The sequence below is a fragment of the Onychomys torridus genome, chromosome 4 (genome assembly GCF_903995425.1).
Source record: "Onychomys torridus chromosome 4, mOncTor1.1, whole genome shotgun sequence".
Lineage (NCBI taxonomy): Eukaryota > Metazoa > Chordata > Mammalia > Rodentia > Cricetidae > Onychomys > Onychomys torridus.
Genome location: NC_050446.1, coordinates 61071874 through 61089310, shown reverse-complemented (window position 1 = coordinate 61089310; position 17437 = coordinate 61071874). Strand labels below are relative to the sequence as shown.

The 17437-nt window shown below is 43.4% G+C and overlaps 1 protein-coding gene across 1 annotated transcript in view; it reads left to right on the top strand.

Moving 5' to 3' along the window:
* Positions 1-17437, top strand: part of Ctnnd1 (catenin delta 1) — a 55497-nt gene that overhangs the window by 23977 nt on the left and 14083 nt on the right. Inside the window, 8 exon segments of the mRNA XM_036185160.1 lie at positions 2194-2311; positions 3760-4048; positions 6516-6587; positions 7743-7895; positions 8283-8818; positions 13086-13437; positions 13439-13550; positions 15638-15821. Coding sequence (XP_036041053.1) covers positions 3854-4048; positions 6516-6587; positions 7743-7895; positions 8283-8818; positions 13086-13437; positions 13439-13550; positions 15638-15821 — 1604 coding nt within the window. The 5' untranslated portion in view covers positions 2194-2311; positions 3760-3853.

Below are 17437 nucleotides of genomic sequence, written 5' to 3'. Positions count from 1 at the left end.
GGTTTAAATTCTAAATTTGCTATGATCTCTAGGGACTTGGTTAATTTTTTTCACCTATGAGTCTGTTTTCACATTTGCAGTAAAAATTAACTTCCTTATGGTTTCTGTGATTGCCAGGGCAATAAATGTAAGCCATTCAGTCATTGGGTTTTTTTTTTTTTTTTTTTTTTTTTCATGTTCTCTTCATCTGAGGTAACAAACTTGTAAGGCTCTGAAAAAGAAATAAGAATGAATGTAATAGATTTGTACTGCTACAGGGACCGACAGGTGCAAGAAAAACAGCCTCTGTCCCAGAAACACTGGTTTAGTTGAGACCTCCTACTATATAGAGTAGAGGAGGAGAGAACCCGGCTCATCTGCTCTGTAGAATTCAATTGTATTCTTGATCCAATCATTTCATCTACTACTTCACAAAATAGTTTGGAGCTGAGACATTTCCATGAAGTAATGTAATTGGAAGATTGAAACTAACTCTTGAAACAACTTAACACCTCATCTTGTAGAACACACTTTATCTCACTCAGTCATGACAGCAGCTCTGACTTAGAATGGGCTGGTGCTATTGACACCACACAGATGAGAATAACTATCACATAACTCATGACTGGGACCAGTCTTGTGAGTTGTGTCCTGTCTCACTCAGCCACTACTTTTCTCTCTCTCTTGTTTTTTTCGAGACAGGGTTTCTCTGTGTAGTTTTGGTGCCTGTCCTGAATTTCACTCTGTAGACCAGGCTGGCCTCGAACTCACAGAGATCCGCCTGGTCTCTTTTAAACAGAAAATCTATCCATGTACAAAGACCTAGGAATGTGACCTCTTTTTCTACTTAATTGTACTTTCCTCTCAGAGTTATTTGGTGAGGGTTAAAGCCAGGATGCTGGAAAAGCTGGTGTTTCTCCAGACCCTGGTTTGTGACCTAGATCCCTCAGTGTTTTCCCTAACTTTCCTTCTGACTCCTGGTATCGAATTAAAGTTGTGGAGGCAAAAGTGACCATTTATGGCATGGTGACAAACTGTCTCTCTGCGGCAGGGAGCGTTGTTTCCGTGTGCCCTGTAGTAGTGGTCGCCTGGGCTTTTATTAGCAAGAAGATTACAGGGTGGAGGCTGCCACAGTGGTAACCTCAGTGCAGTAACTGGAAGAGTCTCTTGAGCTGGGTCCTCTTGATGTGGAAGGGTCATAGGTCACTGTTCCTGGTAGATGAGGACAAGTGTTTAAAATGAATAGGGATGAAAAGGGAGCAATTAAAGCAAAGCGTGGTGATACGTTCTTATACTCCAGTACTTGGGAAGTAGAAACAGGAGGATCAGGAATTCAAGGCCAACTTCAGCTTTATAGTGAGTTTGAGGCCAGCCTGGGAGACTGTCACAAACAAAAAACAAAAGCCAAAAAAAAAAAAAAAAAAGAAAAAAAAAAGAAAAAGAAAAAGGAGTACTTACTAAAGAAAGACCTTTGAGTGGCCTGTTGGAATGTGGGGTAGGAGTATGAGAAAGTGGCATTGGGCTTTGGGCTGAATGAAAACAGTAGTTGATAAGTGATTGTGGGAGCCCAGGGCTGGGTAGGAGGGATTTAGGGCAGTTCAGCATGTTCTCTATTTAGTGGCTGAATTAATTCAGTTTACTGGGCACCTGTTTATCAGTTCCCTCTGGGTACTCTTGCTTGCTGAATGCTAGATGCATTCTAAGGCAAACAGGCCCAAGCTTTTGTGTTTGGTGGGGCTCTGGGGAGCGTGGGAAAGAGAGCCTAAGCAGAAGGCCCAGCCTAGGCTAGTCTCCACATGTTTTCTCTACCATGACTATTGCATTGGTTTCTCAATGTCTTTGTGGGCATGCTGGGACTGGGCTTTGAGGTTTCTGCCTTAAGGGTGAGAAGGAGGGGGAAGGGCATCCGACAACAAATTTCACCCCCAAATTGGTTGCCTGGAACAGAGGCTATGTGGGTTTTTTTCTACATTATAACTTGGTCTGGAATTAAAAGTAGAGTCATTCTAGGTGACAGAACAATTTGTGCTTTAATTAATCCTACATCCAAGGCCTGGACATCTGAACACAGCAAAATCTAAAGGGTATTTGTTACATGAAGCAATTCCAAATTGTGTCTACTCCCTGTCATTCCCAATACTTCCCCTTTTGTATTTATGCATTGGGTATAGTTTATTTTCTTCCCATTCTCATTTTCCCTCCATATTTCTGCAGCTCTCTCCTTCCTGCTTGCTGCTTGCTAAGGTGGCTGGGATGCTTCCATGATTTATGTGAATCTAGACTGGGCTGTTCTCTGTGCTAAACCAATCAATTACGACCCTTCTCTTAGCAGGTGTGTATGGCATATGTTTGTTAAGCATTACAAATTATTTTAGTTGCCTTCTTTTCCTTAGGGGGATTGGTGAGAGGATAAGGAGGGTATATGGGAGGAAAAAAATTCCTCCTAGTTTGCTGTTCAGCAATATACATTCTATTATTATTATTATAATTTTTTTTGAGACAGGGTCTCTCTATGTAGTCCTGGCTGTCCAGAAACTCGATATATAGACCAGGTTGGCTTCAAATTCATAGAGATCCATCTGTTTCTGCCTCCCAGGTAATGGGAATAAAGCCATGAGCTACCACACCTGGTCACAAAAGGTCTCTCTCCCCCCCCCCCCCCCAGACAGGGTTTCTCTGTAGCTTTGGAGCCTTTCCTGGAACTCGCTTTGTAGACCAGGCTAGCCTCGAACTCAGAGAGATCCACCTGCCTCTGCCTCCCGAGTGCTGGGATTACAGGCTTGTGCCACCACCACCTGGCCACAAAAACTTTTTGAGACAAGATTTTGCTAATTGCCCAAGCTGGCCACAAACTTGTATAGTCTAGTCAGGCCTTGAGGTTGTGACCTTCTGCCTTCTGAAAAGGCAGGGTTAGAGGATGCACCACAGACAGGAGTAGAGGCAAAGCCTTTTTACACAGTGACTTGTGGTTTGTCACTGTGTTGTTTCAGTTAACACATTTTGCCCTCTATAATGTAGTATAGTTCTGGAAGATGGAAAGACCTCTTCATAAATGTATGGTGGAGGCCTTTTGTCTTTCTTTCAACTTTGGGAAGTTGCCCCTGCCCCCCTAGTTTCTTCCTTTTTTTTTTTTTCTTTTTGGAGACAGGGTTTTTCTCTATCCTTGGCTGTCCTGGAACTCGATATGTAGACCAGGCTGTCCTTGAACTCACAGAGATCCTCCTGCTTCGGTCTTCTGAGTGCTGAGTGTATACCACCACTGCCTGGCATATTTCCATTTCTTAACTGGCATTTTAATTTAGTATGGTTCATCACTCCACTATATTTATAGTGTTCAGGTTTGGGGGAGGTTTAAGTAAAATCTGCTGTCCCATTATCTCAAGGAGCTTGTCCCTACAGGACAGTAAGTGCTTACCTATACCAGGGAGTTAATACTTGGATTAAACTGACACCTGCAAATTTTTCCAGGAAAAAAGAATCTAATTTTAATCCCATGCCATAGTCTCCCTGTCCTGCCAACAATGTGGAGACTTTGGTCAAGCTGCCACCTTTTCTTTCAATAGCTGTCCATAGTAGAGTGTAGAAGAGGGTCGTAGGCAAAGGATTCTGTTTGAGAAGACATTGGTGATGGGCTCTCAAGCTTGGTTGGTGGTGTCTTGCTTTCTGCACTGCAGTAAAACTACAGAAGGCATCTTTGGCACTGGGGATTAACAATTCACCTGTCTTCTCTGACCTGTGATCTTTTCTCTTCTCTCTCTCTCTTACCGCCCCCCTCCCTAGTGTGAAGTGAGGGGGCCTACTCCCTCCTTTCTACTTCCTCTGTGGTCCACCTTACTTTTTATCCTGCCCCTCGGCGGCTCCTCCCCTTACCTTCATGGACGACTCAGAGGTGGAGTCGACCGCCAGCATCTTGGCCTCTGTGAAGGAACAAGAGGCCCAGTTTGAGAAGCTGACCCGGGCGCTGGAAGAGGAACGGCGCCATGTCTCGGCGCAACTGGAACGCGTCCGGGTCTCCCCACAAGATGCCAACACACTCATGGCCAACGGCACCCTCACCCGTCGGCATCAGGTAACCCTCTCCCCATCAAACCTGCAGGTAGGACTTCGGTGTGGTCAAGAGAGGCCTCTGGATCCATAATGGGATGCTACTGACCCTGGGCTGTCCAGTGTGTGCACTTCATGATGAACTGTTCCAGGGTTGTGATAAACACTGATTAAGAGATAAAGGATTTGTTACTGATCTGAGTTGGGTGGACTTCCTGTTTTGCTGGAGTGGGTTTTCTGGGCAGGGATACAATTCTAGTTATGGTGGTGCAGTTTGGAGCTGCACTCAAGGCACTTCTGTTTTTGTTGAGATATCCTTTTTCTTAGGGTCAAAAATTAGGAAAGAATGTCCATTTAGTGGTTGGGGAAGTTGGACAGCTTGAGCTCCTAACTCCTGTTCAGTCTCACCCAGGGAACAGTTTGTTCTCAGAAGGCTTTGGAGTATTGGTAAATTGTATACTCCTGTTCCATATTGCCCATGTGTTTTTTGTTTGGTGTGTAAATCATGTTTTGGAAGGAGGGGTCTTTGTTACTCTTTATTAGTTGGAGTTGAAGAGGGAGTATTATGCTGTTATTTAACCCAGGTAACCGCAGGAGCCAGTGATGGGCTCTGGGTTAGCTGACTCTGTGATGGATGGGGTGGTGGTGGTCTTAGAAATGAGAACTATATTGTGTTTCCTGTGGGTTATGTCTGACTTTACAGTGATGTGGTCTGAAGTTTTATCTGTGTGTGTGTGTGTGTGTGTGTGTGTGTGTGTGTGTGTGTGTTTGTGTGTGTGTGTGTGGGGTGAGTGCATGTGTGTGCTCTTAGTAGACTGTCTCTGAAGAGGTCTATGAGTGGAATTAGAGCAGTGCTTATGCTCAGCTCTTTTTAACTGATTGCTACTTTATCTATCTATCTATCTATCTATCTATCTATCTATCTATCTATCTATCTACCTGTCTGTGTGTCTGTCTGTCTGTGTGTCTGTCTGTCTATCTATGCATGCTAGGGATTGACTCTGGAGCCCTGAACATGCTAGGCATGGGCTCTGCCACAGAGCTACATCCTAGACTATTTACTAAAGATAAGGAGGTGGGCATGGAACCCAGGGTCCTGTTCTTGCTAGGCAGATACTTGGCCACTAAGCAACATTTCCAGACCTTTGAATTTTTGTTGTTGTTGTTGTTGTTTGTTTTTTTGTTTTTTCAAGACAGGGTTTCTCTGTGTAGTTTTGGTGCCTGTCCTGGATCTCACTCTGTAGACCAGGCTAGCCTCGAACCCAAGAGATCTGCCTGGCTCTGCCTCCTGATTGCTGGGATTAAAGGTGTGTGCCACTACCACCCGGCCTGACCTTTGACTTTTTGCAGACCAGATATTGGTTTGTAGCTCAGGGTGACCTCAAATTTATGACCCCCTTGCCTCTGCCTCCCTAGTGCTAGGATTACTGTCATGTCCAGCTGCTTGTTTAATTCTTAAACCAGTGGACATAATTGGAATTGGGAATCATCAGGATGTAAAGAGAGACTGTTTGCAATGTTCAGGGCAGTTTACAAGAACTTGAGTAGAGAATTAAGGATGAGATAGACGGAACGAAAGTGGGACTGCTCAGGTTCATAGGTGGTGGGGAATCCCAGGATTTAGTGGTTTCTCTCTTGTTCCTTTATTTTTAACCTCTGCTTAGCAATGAAACCACACCCTTCCTTCTTCCTGAAAGCAATGTTTAACTTCCTCCCCTGCAGCATTATACTCTATGTAAAGGGGGAATGGGCAGAGGAAGAATCTCCCCAGGTTATTGGCACTTACTGTATTCTATTGGGAAAGGAGCAAGAAATGTGCTTTTATGAGTATACTGTCATTAGATTATATCTTGGTGCTTAAGGTAGAGCAATTTAAGAACATTTTAGAATGTATTCTGTGGCTGTAACTTGATAAAGATATTAAGATTTTTCTTGAAGGGGCTTGCCAAGTACTTTCCTTCGTATTTGGAAATGGAGAATTAACTCTTCTTTCTTTAAAAGGCTTCTTGGAATGGGAGTTTCCCATGGTAGCAGAGCATGAAGATTCCTAGAACAATAAAGAAGGCCTTTTTTGGGAACCATCCCAACATAGCTTTTCCTACTTGCCTTATATTCTTAGGGCTTTCCATAAAGGTTGTGTGTAGGGGAGTCTATGCTATTTATTCAGCAAATGGTTTTTGAATGCTTCTCATGTGCTCAAGACAGTAGGGATACATCCTTGAAACTACTGACCTCTAACCCTGTGTACTCATGGAACTTAAACGTTCTTACGTTCCAGAGACCCAATCTGCCAGAATTTTAGTCCTGATTCCAATGTTATGGAAAGATTAAGAAGTGTTATGGGTCTTTTATGAATATTAACAAGGATTTCAGGCTACAAACACCTTCTTGAAAGCCCCCCCCCCCTTTTTCTCATTTGGAAAGAAAGTTGTTTGTATTTGAAAGAACAAAGGAAGGCCAGAAAATGAATTGTCTTGTGGGCTATGTTTCAGAACGGCCGGTTTATGGGCGATGCTGACCTTGAGAGACAGAAATTTTCAGATTTGAAACTCAACGGACCCCAGGTAATTGTTTTGACTCAAGGTCTAGATGGCTTTATATCCTTTTATTTCTCCAGTCTTTATGATCATATTGGTGTGCTGGAGTGCTTATTGTAAATATTCATTCATTCTTTAGTTTAGGAACATAAAAAGGTGCCGTTCCAAATTATATGTAGTTTTGTGATTTTAAAGAAAGTTGGCTTTTATCATGGTACTCCTGTCTGTCTCCTCATTTGATCCTCATGTACTGCAGGTCTTTTGGCGGGGTGGGGATAGCAATTACACACAATAGAAAACCTTACCTGAAATCTGCCTGGGCAGTAGCTGAGGAACAACATAAAACCAGTTGGAAGATAATTTTTGCTGGGCTTGGTGGTGCAAGTCTAATCCCAGTCTCTTGGGAGGTTGAGGCAGAAGGATCAAAAGTTGAAGGCCTGCCTGGGAAATGACTGGAACTTTGTTCCCAAATAAAAGTAAGAAGAGGGTTCTGGATTGTTGAGTCTTAGGTAGAATGCTTGCCTAGCATGCACCAGGTGCAACTTCTGGTACCACCCAAAACAAAGTAAAACTCTCTGTAGCTTTGGAGCCTGTCCTGGACTAGCTCTGTAGCCCAGGCTGGCCTCGAACTCACAGAGATCTACCTGCCTCTGCCTCCCAAGTACTGGGATTACAGGAGTGAGCCACTACCACCTGGCTCAAAGTAAAACTCTCTTGATTATTTTCTATATATTTTTTTTAAATCTTAAAAGGTCTTTATAGTTCATATTCAAAAATGGGAAGTTAAATCTTCTGTTTCTGCTACTAGGATGTCAGCATGGTTTTAGTTACCTCTTTTCATGTCTGGGAAATTATATTTACTGTCCTTTTACACAAGTTATTTATTGAGATAGGGTCTCACTTTGTAGTCCTGGCTGGCTTGGAATTTGCTATATAAATTAGACTGGCCTGGAACTCACATATGTGCCTGCTTTGCCTCTTGAGTGCTAGGATTAAAGATGTGCACTACCATGCCCTGACTTTTTACAAGTTTAAAAAATGACAACCACTCTTTCTAAAAACCTTGAGGCCAGTAGCGGGGTGCCGGCAGACGTACTGTCTCTAGAGGCACTAACGTTTCTTGTTAGGATGGATTGTTACTACACAGATTTAGTTGTAGCTTCCTGCTTTCTTCTCTCATAGGATCACAACCACCTTCTGTATAGCACTATCCCCAGGATGCAGGAGCCAGGGCAGATTGTGGAAACCTACACAGAGGAGGACCCTGAAGGAGCCATGTCTGTTGTTTCTGTGGAGACCTCAGATGATGGGACCACTAGGCGGACGGAGACCACAGTAAGCTGAAATTTGCACGTCTTAGAGTGATAGGTTGTCTGTGGCCTTTTAGTAGAGGGGTTAAGCAGGTAGGTGGGTACAGGTCACTGATTGCCAGAAAGAAAATGATCACTGAACATACAGAAAAGGTCAAAGAAATGCAGGAAAATGTAATGGAAGGGGGAAGAGAATGGAGTATGACAGCTATAATAGCTTCCCCAAGAGGCTGCTACTGACAGGGCAGTTTCTCATTTAGGGGCTTCTGAGGGGTGAAAAAAAGATAGAGATGACACACATGAGTCATTTCTAGGTAAAGACCTAGAAAGTAAGGGAGTCATGTGGAGCTTAAACTTAGAGTCTTTATTTCCTTCAATAATTGCTTTTCTTCTTCTCATTGCTTAACTGAAGGTCAAGAAAGTTGTGAAGACGGTGACAACACGGACAGTACAGCCAGTCCCCATGGGACCAGATGGACTGCCTGTGGACGCCTCATCAGTCTCCAACAACTTTATCCAGACTTTGGGCCGTGATTTCAGAAAGAATGGCAACGGGGGCCCTGGTCCCTATGTGGGGCAGGCAGGCACTGCAACTCTTCCTAGGAACTTCCACTATCCTCCCGATGGATATGGCCGACACTATGAAGATGGTTATCCAGGTGCTAGTGACAACTATGGCAGTCTGTCCCGGGTGACCCGGATTGAGGAGCGGTATAGACCCAGCATGGAAGGCTACCGGGCACCCAGTAGACAAGATGTCTATGGTCCCCAGCCCCAAGTTCGCGTAGGCGGGAGCAGTGTGGATCTTCATCGCTTTCATCCAGAGCCTTATGGGCTAGAGGATGATCAGCGCAGCATGGGCTACGATGACTTAGATTATGGCATGATGTCCGATTACGGCACTGCCCGTCGGACGGGAACACCCTCGGACCCTCGCCGACGCCTCAGGTGGGCAGGAATAGGGCAAGAAAGGCTCTTGTCCCAGATGGGACAAGGGTAGCATTATCTTCTAAGCTTTTAGGGGTCAGTGACACCCATGGATACTGCTTCCTTTCTCTCTTCTTCATGGAAGGCTTATTGAATGTTGATTGGCTGTCTTTTTCTTTCTTGTTATTAGAGTCATATTTTAGTTATATTAAGTGATCTTTTTTTTTTTTTTTTCATTTATTTGCTACTGCTTTTTGAGACAGGGTCTCAGTGGCTCAGACTGTCCATCAGTCTGGCTATGTAGTAGAGGGTGACCTTGAACTCTTGTCTTCTTACTCCGTTTTCCAAGTCGGGATTACAAGTGTGTGACACCACAATTGGTGAGAAAGTGATTTGTGGCCAGGTGTGATGACTTACGCTTGTAATTCCACTGCTGAGGAGGCTGAGGCAGATTGCAATTAAGTTCAAGGCTAGTTTGGACTTTTTTTTTGTTTTGTTTTGGTTTTTTTTTCAAGACAGGGTTTCTCTGTAGCTTTGGAGCCTGTCCTGGACTAGCTCTGTAGACCAGGCTGGCCTTGAACTCACAGAGATTCACCTGCCTCTGCCTCCTGAGTGCTGGGATTACAGGTGTGAGCCACAACTGCCCAGCTGGTTTGGACTATTGTGTGGACATTTCTAAACCCAAAAAGTGATTAGTGATGGTTACCAGTCTGTGTCCTAAAGAAGAAGAGACTTGGTTGCTATGCCATAATTTCTGCCTAAGCTCTGTCTCCCTTTGGATGATAGAGAAAGGAGCACCACAAAGAGTCTGAGGCCGGGAGCCTAGCTATGTTTACACTCTTGTTTCTGAGGACTTTTTAAACTACTTTTTTTGGTACTAGAACACAATTAAGATTGTGTTTAAGAACTGCCCTTGCAGTAGTTCCAATCCTGATGTTTATAAACAATCACTTTTGACCTAACAGAAGCCTTGACACTTTGTATTTAGTTAGGGTTTTATGAAGGTAGTGAGTCGGGAATGGTACCTTAATGATACTCCCAAAGGTCACTGAGCATCTATCTGAGGATACTTATTCCTTGGGGTGGTCTTTGGTGGCATGTTTGTATGAGCAGTAGTGGCCTTGGAAGAGTATTTAGAATGTGATTGAAAGGTCCACCCTCCCTCCCACCCACGTTCTGTTTGTTCCTTTCTTCCCTTTATTTTTGTTGTTGAGAAGGGGTATCACTGTATAGCTCTGGCTAGCCTCTAACACACAGACAGCCCCCTGCCTCTGTCTCTTGAGTGCTGGGATTAAAAGCATATACCGGGGCTGGAGAGATGACTCAGTGGTTAAGAACATTGGCTGGTCTTCCAGAGGTCCTGAGTTCAATTCCCAGCAACCACATGGTGGCTCACAACCATCTGTAGTGGGATCTGGTGCCCTCTTCTGGCCTGCAGGCATATTGCAGACAGAACACTGTATACATAATAAATAAATCAATCTTAAAAGCATATACCAGCGTACCTGGCTGGCAGGCCTTTTCTAAAGGACGCATCTTAGGCTTTGTGTGCTATGCACTACTGCCTTTGTCACGTCTCTTACTTGGTTTTCATATTTAGAAAAGGTTATTTTAAAAATTCTTAGTTCTGGGTGTGTACAGAAAACATATTTGGTCTTGGGCTGAAAACATTGGTTTAAAATAAATCGGTGTCTATATTTTCCAAGCCAAGAAATAAGGCAAGATTTATAGTTATCTTGATAGAGAGGGTGCCCTGGCAACTGTTGCTCAATTTCTGTATGTAGGTTCATGACCTACCAAAGCAAAGGTCTTGGCACTTACTTTTTGAATATATTAGGTAGTATTGGCTAACCATAAACGGAATTAGTCTGGGGACAGGAGTAGAAGCCCTGTTATCTAAGCCTGAGTCACTGACACTCTTCAGATGGTATGGTTAGCAAATTCAACTCCCATGTGACTCACCTTTTATTCCTAATGGGGCACCAGGTCTCAGCTGGTGTAAGCTAGCCAGAAGTAGATAGCAGCTATCATTGGAACAGTCTGCCCAGGGAGTGGGGCTGGAGTGCAAGTCTGCTTGCTCTGACTTCCTCATTAGCAAAGAGAGATTAAACACAGATGGGTGTGGATGGCCAGGCCATTCCCTGGTGTCCCTTGAAGTGGCAGTTCACATAGAGAGGGTTTGGGGCTTGGTTCTTGGGTTTGTTCCAGGGTGGCAGTTGGCTTGGAAACCTGCTTGACTAGCAAGAACATCTTCAGCTTCCTGTTTCAGGCCTACAAGAACAGTTGCAAGGTCAAACTTACACAGTGATGCAGTGATTAGTGGGAAAAATCACTGAACTTGAAAACTCTGATTCTAGTTGTGCCTCTGCCATTATCTATCTATCTATCTATCTATCTATCTATCCATCCATCTATCCATCCTTAAGCGAGTTATTGATCATTTGGGCACTTTTGCCATTTGTAAAAGGAAAGAATTTTTCTAAATGCATTGGTGTTTTACCCGAATGTATGTATGTCTGTGTGAGGATGTCAGATCCCTTGGAACTGGAGCTACAGATAGTTGTGAGCTGCTGTTGTGGGTGCTGGGAATTGAACCCAGGTCTTTTGGAAGAACAGCTAGTGAATGCTCTTAACCACTGAGCCATCTCTCCAGCCCCAAAGAAAAGAATCTTGATCTACTCCCTATGAAAAAAGGAAGTATAAAGATAAATTTCCTTGAGTGACTAAAAAAAAAATCTGGCAATGGCAATTGTTTTTGTAGTTACTTACCTTAAACAAGAAAAGTAAAATCTGCTCAACACGTATAGCCTGAAACACCATTCTCTCATGAACAGTTTGGTGTATCCTTGGAGTTTTCTTACATGTGCCTTGTTTTTGTTTTCTCTCTCATTAAAAGGAAAACTTTTTTTTATGTAATGTTTAGCAATCTGCTTTTAAAACAACTTAACTTTATTTTGTTTCACTGACATTATACAGTGATTTTTTAGATTTATTTTTTTTTTTTTTAACTAAATGATTTGTCCCACTGAGTCTTTCATTGTTTAACGGTCAGTGTTGATACCTGTTAGGTAGGCTGTCTGATCAGGCTAACTCTGTGTTTGGTGACAGTGGGAGTGGTTTTGTGGAACAAACAACAGTCTTATTTGGAGAGACCCACACAATAGATTCTCTTCTCCCTTGTGGCTCCCACAGGGTGAGATGAGCTCACAGATAATGGGGCTCTTCCTTCCTCGTAGTTATGAATAAATAATAGTATGACAGTCTCGCCCTCTAGTGGTTGGTGATAGTACTGAAACAGGATAAGTTGCTTTTCATTGGTCTTCTTTCAGCTTCTCCCTCTGATCCAAGAACTGGGACACTCCAGTTAAATGTTGGTATATAGATGCCATTTTGGCAGAATCAGAATTATTTAGAAGTTTGATGATGGAACTCATTCTTGGAACATCTTTGTCTGGATAGCATATAAGGCCTTGGGATGAACTGTGACAATTAATGTTCAAGTTTATTCCTCGTTAGTACTAAAGCCAAGTCCTCAACAATGTAGCAGGAAGTCCTCCATTTTTCTTGATGAGTTCCTCTTTTATAATTTCCAAAATAGGGTAAGGAAAAGCTTAAATATGAAATGTTTAATGGTCTTGTTCTACTAGTTGTTTCCTGTGTGCAAATGCCTTGTTTCCTGTTCAGCTAGGATTTAAGAACTAGTCTCAGGGTTTTTGTTTTGTTTTGAGGGTGTGGATGGGAGGAGAATGTCTTGGGATAGAGTCTCCGGTTTGTAGCCCTAGATTGCCTTTACTTTACTATGTAGACCTATCTGACCTCAGACTTGTGATCCTGTCTCTCGTGCTGGCCTTGTAAGCCTTGCTTGTTCTCAGGCTTTATTTGCTTATGTGACATGGAATCAGTTGCCTTGTATAACTCATGTAAGGATTTAGTTCATTCTTTCCGGAAAAGTTAATAGCTGACAGATGTCATTCAAGTAAATACTAAGGAATCAGGATTTGATGTTTTTGTGATTAACATTATCAAGTACTTTTCTTTCTCAATCAGCAAATTTCACAGGAAAAAAAGAGGGTTTTAAATCTCCTGATTTGGTGATAAACCCTGTCTCAAAAAAATAAGGTGGAGGGCCATTGAGAAGAGTTACAGTCGCACACAAAATTGATCATACGAAGGAGATAGATGATTTCTATGTAGACCTGGGGTTAATCCTTCCTTGAAGATGATGGATAACAGGAATGTCTAAAGCCTGATTTAACTGCTTGGCTCTTGATTCTTTTCAAAACTGTAGGAGCTATGAAGATATGATTGGTGAGGAGGTGCCACCGGATCAGTACTATTGGGCTCCTTTGGCTCAACATGAGCGGGGAAGTTTAGCGAGCTTGGATAGTCTACGAAAGGGAATGCCCCCACCTTCAAACTGGAGACAGCCTGAGCTGCCAGAGGTGATTGCCATGCTAGGCTTCCGCTTGGATGCTGTTAAGTCCAATGCAGCTGCATACCTGCAGCATCTGTGCTATCGCAATGACAAGGTGAAGACTGATGTGCGGAAGCTCAAGGGTATCCCGGTACTGGTAGGATTATTAGACCATCCCAAAAAGGAAGTGCACCTTGGAGCCTGTGGAGCTCTCAAGAATATCTCTTTTCGGACGTGACCAAGATAACAAGATTGCCATAAAGAACTGTGATGGTGTTCCTGCCCTGGTTCGATTGCTCCGAAAGGCTCGAGATATGGACCTGACTGAAGTCATTACTGGTGAGTGCTAGGTTGAGAGTCACTTACTCCATAGAGAGGCAGGGATCTAGAGGTTTCCAGTCTATTACCTTGAAGTTAATTAAATTTTGAGACCTTGTAGTTAGGAATTTTCCTGCCTGGCCCAGTCAGGACAAATCTCTCTTACCCGCCAGTCCCACAGTTGCTCAGACCCAACCAAGAAAGCACACAGAAACTTACATTGTTTAGAAACTGTATGGCCATGGCAGGCTTCTTGTTATCTGCTTCTTCTATCTTAAATTAACCCATTTCTGTTAGTCTATACTTTGCCACATGGCTTGTGGCTTACCAGTGTCTTTACATGTCGCTTTTCATGACGGCGGCTGGCGGTATCTCTCTCCACCCTTCTACTTCCCAGAATTCTCTTCTCTCTTGTCCCACCTATACTTCCTGCCTGGCCACTGGCCAATCAGAACTTTATTTACACAGAGCGATATCCACAGCAAGACCTCACTAGGTAGCTCTGGCTGGCCTAGAACTCACTATGTTGAGCAGGCTGGATGAACTCGAAGAGATCTGCTTGTCTCAGTCTCCAAAGTGCTGGTATGAAAGGCATGCACCACCATGCCTGGCCCCAGTACATTATTTTGATTATAGGTTCTGAAGTAGTGGCCTTTGGGTCAAATCTGTGAAGCAGATTTGATTGGACGATATGTGACACATGCAGCCCCGAGACATTCTGCATGCATGTGTGTTTTCTTTTTCTTTTATTTGTATTTATGTGCCTTGGTGTTTTGCCTGCATGTGTGTCTGTATGAGGGTGTCAGGTACCCTGGAGCTGGAGTTAAAGTGAGGCACTAGGTGGGAGCTGGGGATTGAACCCGGGTTCTCTGGAAGAACAGCAAATGCTCTTAACTGCTGAGTCATCTCTCTAGCCCCCTTCTCTCTTTTTTTTTTTTTCTTTTTTCTTTTTTTGTTTTTGTTTTTGTTTTTGTTTTTGTTTTTGTTTGTTTTGAGACAGGGTCTTTCTCTATCCTGGCTATCCTTGAACTTACTATGTAGACCAGGCTGTACTCAACTCACGGAGATCCACTACTAGCCTCTGCCTCCTGTGTTCTGGGGTTAAGTCATACACCATCATGTTTGGCACATTTTTTTTTTTTAAAGATTTATTTATTTATATGTATACAGTGTATACAGCATTCTGTCTGCATGTGTGCCTGCAGGCCAGAAGAGGGCACCAGATCTCATTATAGGTGGTTGGGAGCCACCATGTGGTTACTAGGAATTGAACTCAGGACCTCTGGAAGAGCAGCCAGTGCTCTTAACAGCTGAGCCATCTCTCCGGCCCACATTCTGTTATTTTTGACCAACTATAGTGGTAGAGAAACTTGTCTTCCAAACACAGAAGCTGAATGTCAATTGCTGTTTATTTACAACATTTAATTTGTTTTAAATGCGTGCCTGTCTTGACTCAACCTGCATGTTCCATTTAGAAATTTGAGCGTGTGGTTCTTTATTTAGAATGAAAAATTTCCAGATTGTACATGGTGATCCATAGTGTGAAGTGAGCACAGTTTTGTGGACCATAATCACCATTCCAGGAGGAAGAAAAAATGAATACTACCGATTCTTGATTGGCAGGATATTTTGACCCCCCAGAGGACATCTCCATTGTTAGAGTTGCTTTGGCTGTCATAACTTGGGTTGGGCTAGAGAGTCCTTGGCATCTAATGAATAAAGGCTAAGGATACTGGTCAACTGTAAGCATCCAACAATAGACAGGACAACTTCCCACAACAAAGAATTATGTGGACCAAAGTGACTGGGTTGCTGAGGTAGAGAAACTGGTGTAGACTGTTGAGTATAGGTTATAGTAAATACTGTTTTGTAAAGCTTTATTTCATGACTGTATGTCTGTATTGAACTACAGAATAAAATATATCTTACTGTGGGTCATAAGCAGAAAGAAGCCTGACCAACACTACATGGAGTCATATAGACTCTGTAATAGAACATATCTGTGATCATTGAGGACAATAAAGAAGGAATAGAATAGGGCTTTCTCTGATACTCTTCAGACACGCTTGTCTTGGGTGCTAGAGAACTCTCTGACTTGTCCCTGCCAGGAACCCTGTGGAATCTCTCATCCCATGATTCAATCAAAATGGAGATTGTGGACCATGCGTTGCACGCCTTGACAGATGAAGTGATCATTCCACATTCTGGTTGGGAGAGAGAACCTAATGAAGACTGTAAGCCACGGCATATCGAATGGGAGTCAGTGCTCACCAACACAGCTGGCTGCCTCAGGTAAGTGAAGGGCTTTGGTTTTGAGATTACACAGATTGAATTTTTGCTGGGGTTGGTAGTGCAGGCTTGTAAACCTGTCTGAGGCTGAGTCAGTAGCCTGCCTATGCTAGTCAGTCCAAGGCTAGCTGAATACTTTGTAAGACCCTGTCTCAAAAAGGGAGTAGTCCAGCGGTCGGTAGGTAAAGTGTAGCTTAGTGGTAAAGTGCTTGCCTGGGTTCATTATCACTCGTACACATGCATCCCAATATTGACTTTTTGAGGAGTGATAATAATTTCTTTTTTTTTTTAAATTAGAAGTTGAGGGTTTTTGTTTGCTCCTTTTTTGTTGTTTTATTGTACCATGACCAAATTGAGGGCATTGCATTTGCTAGGCAAGCTTCTTCTGTACTTGAGGCTTCTCCTCTGAGGTGTGCTTGCCCTCAGCCGGCCTGCCTTTGCTGCCTTCTTGTGGGCACTGTGTCTTCCTGCTCGTGTGTTCCCCTTCCTCCTCCTCACTCTCATCACTCTGTCCCTCCCTGACTCTGTTCGTCTGCTTAGGTAAAGACCTGTTGAGAACCTCCCACACACAAGGTTCTTGTCTGCTTCTGGACTTGGGTGGGTCTTAGTCCCTGTCCTAGTTATCTGTATTTGAAATTAGGCACCTTGTCATTCCCTGTATTTGTACTTGTATATATAATAAATGACTCTTCTGTCTGGATTTACTGATGTTGGTGTGCCCTTCCCACAAGCCCCCATTTTGTGGTGATGGGTATTGGGCCCATTGCCTTCTATATCCTTGGGGAAGCTCTCTACCACTTAGCTATATCCCTACCCTTGATGTTCATTCACACATGAGTGCACATGAACACGCACACGCACGCGCGCATGCACACACACACACACACACACACACACACACACACATGCTTGTATGTGGTGGTGGAGGTGGTACATAGGATTTTGCTTTATAATAAGTCCGATCTGGCCTCAAACTTTATCTTCCTGCTGCTGCCTACCAAGTACTAGGATTACAGCTATGGACTACCATTTTTTGACTGTGGTATACATTTTAAAAATATTTATTTAATGTGTATAGGTGTTTTTGTTTGTTTTGTTTGTTTTTTGAGATAGGGTTTCTCTGTAGCTTTGGAGCCTTTCCTGGAACTCACTCTGTAGCCCAGGCTGGCCTTAACTCAGAGATCTGCCTGCCTCTGTCTCCCGAGTGCTGGGACGAAAGGCATGCGCCACCACTGCCCAGCAGTGTATGGGTGTTTTGTCTGCTTATTTATTTGTGCACCACGTGTGTGTCTGGTGCCTGAGGAGGCCTGAAGAGGGTGTCAGGTCCTCCGGGGCTAGAAGTACCATGTGGTGCTGGGTATTGATTGCCCATTCCAGCCCCTGGTATACATTTTTCAACCTGACTCCAAGCTTATAAAAAGTTTAGAAGACAGACTGTCACTCAGTTTCTAGCTTTTAATAAGTGTTAACTGCTTATTGTGCTGGATAGAAAAGTTTTTTTTTTTTTTAAAGATTTATTTATTTATTTATTTATTATTTATTTAGTATGTATGACTGCAGGCCAGAAGAGGGCACCAGATCTCATTACAGATGGTTGTGAGCCACCATGTGGTTGCTGG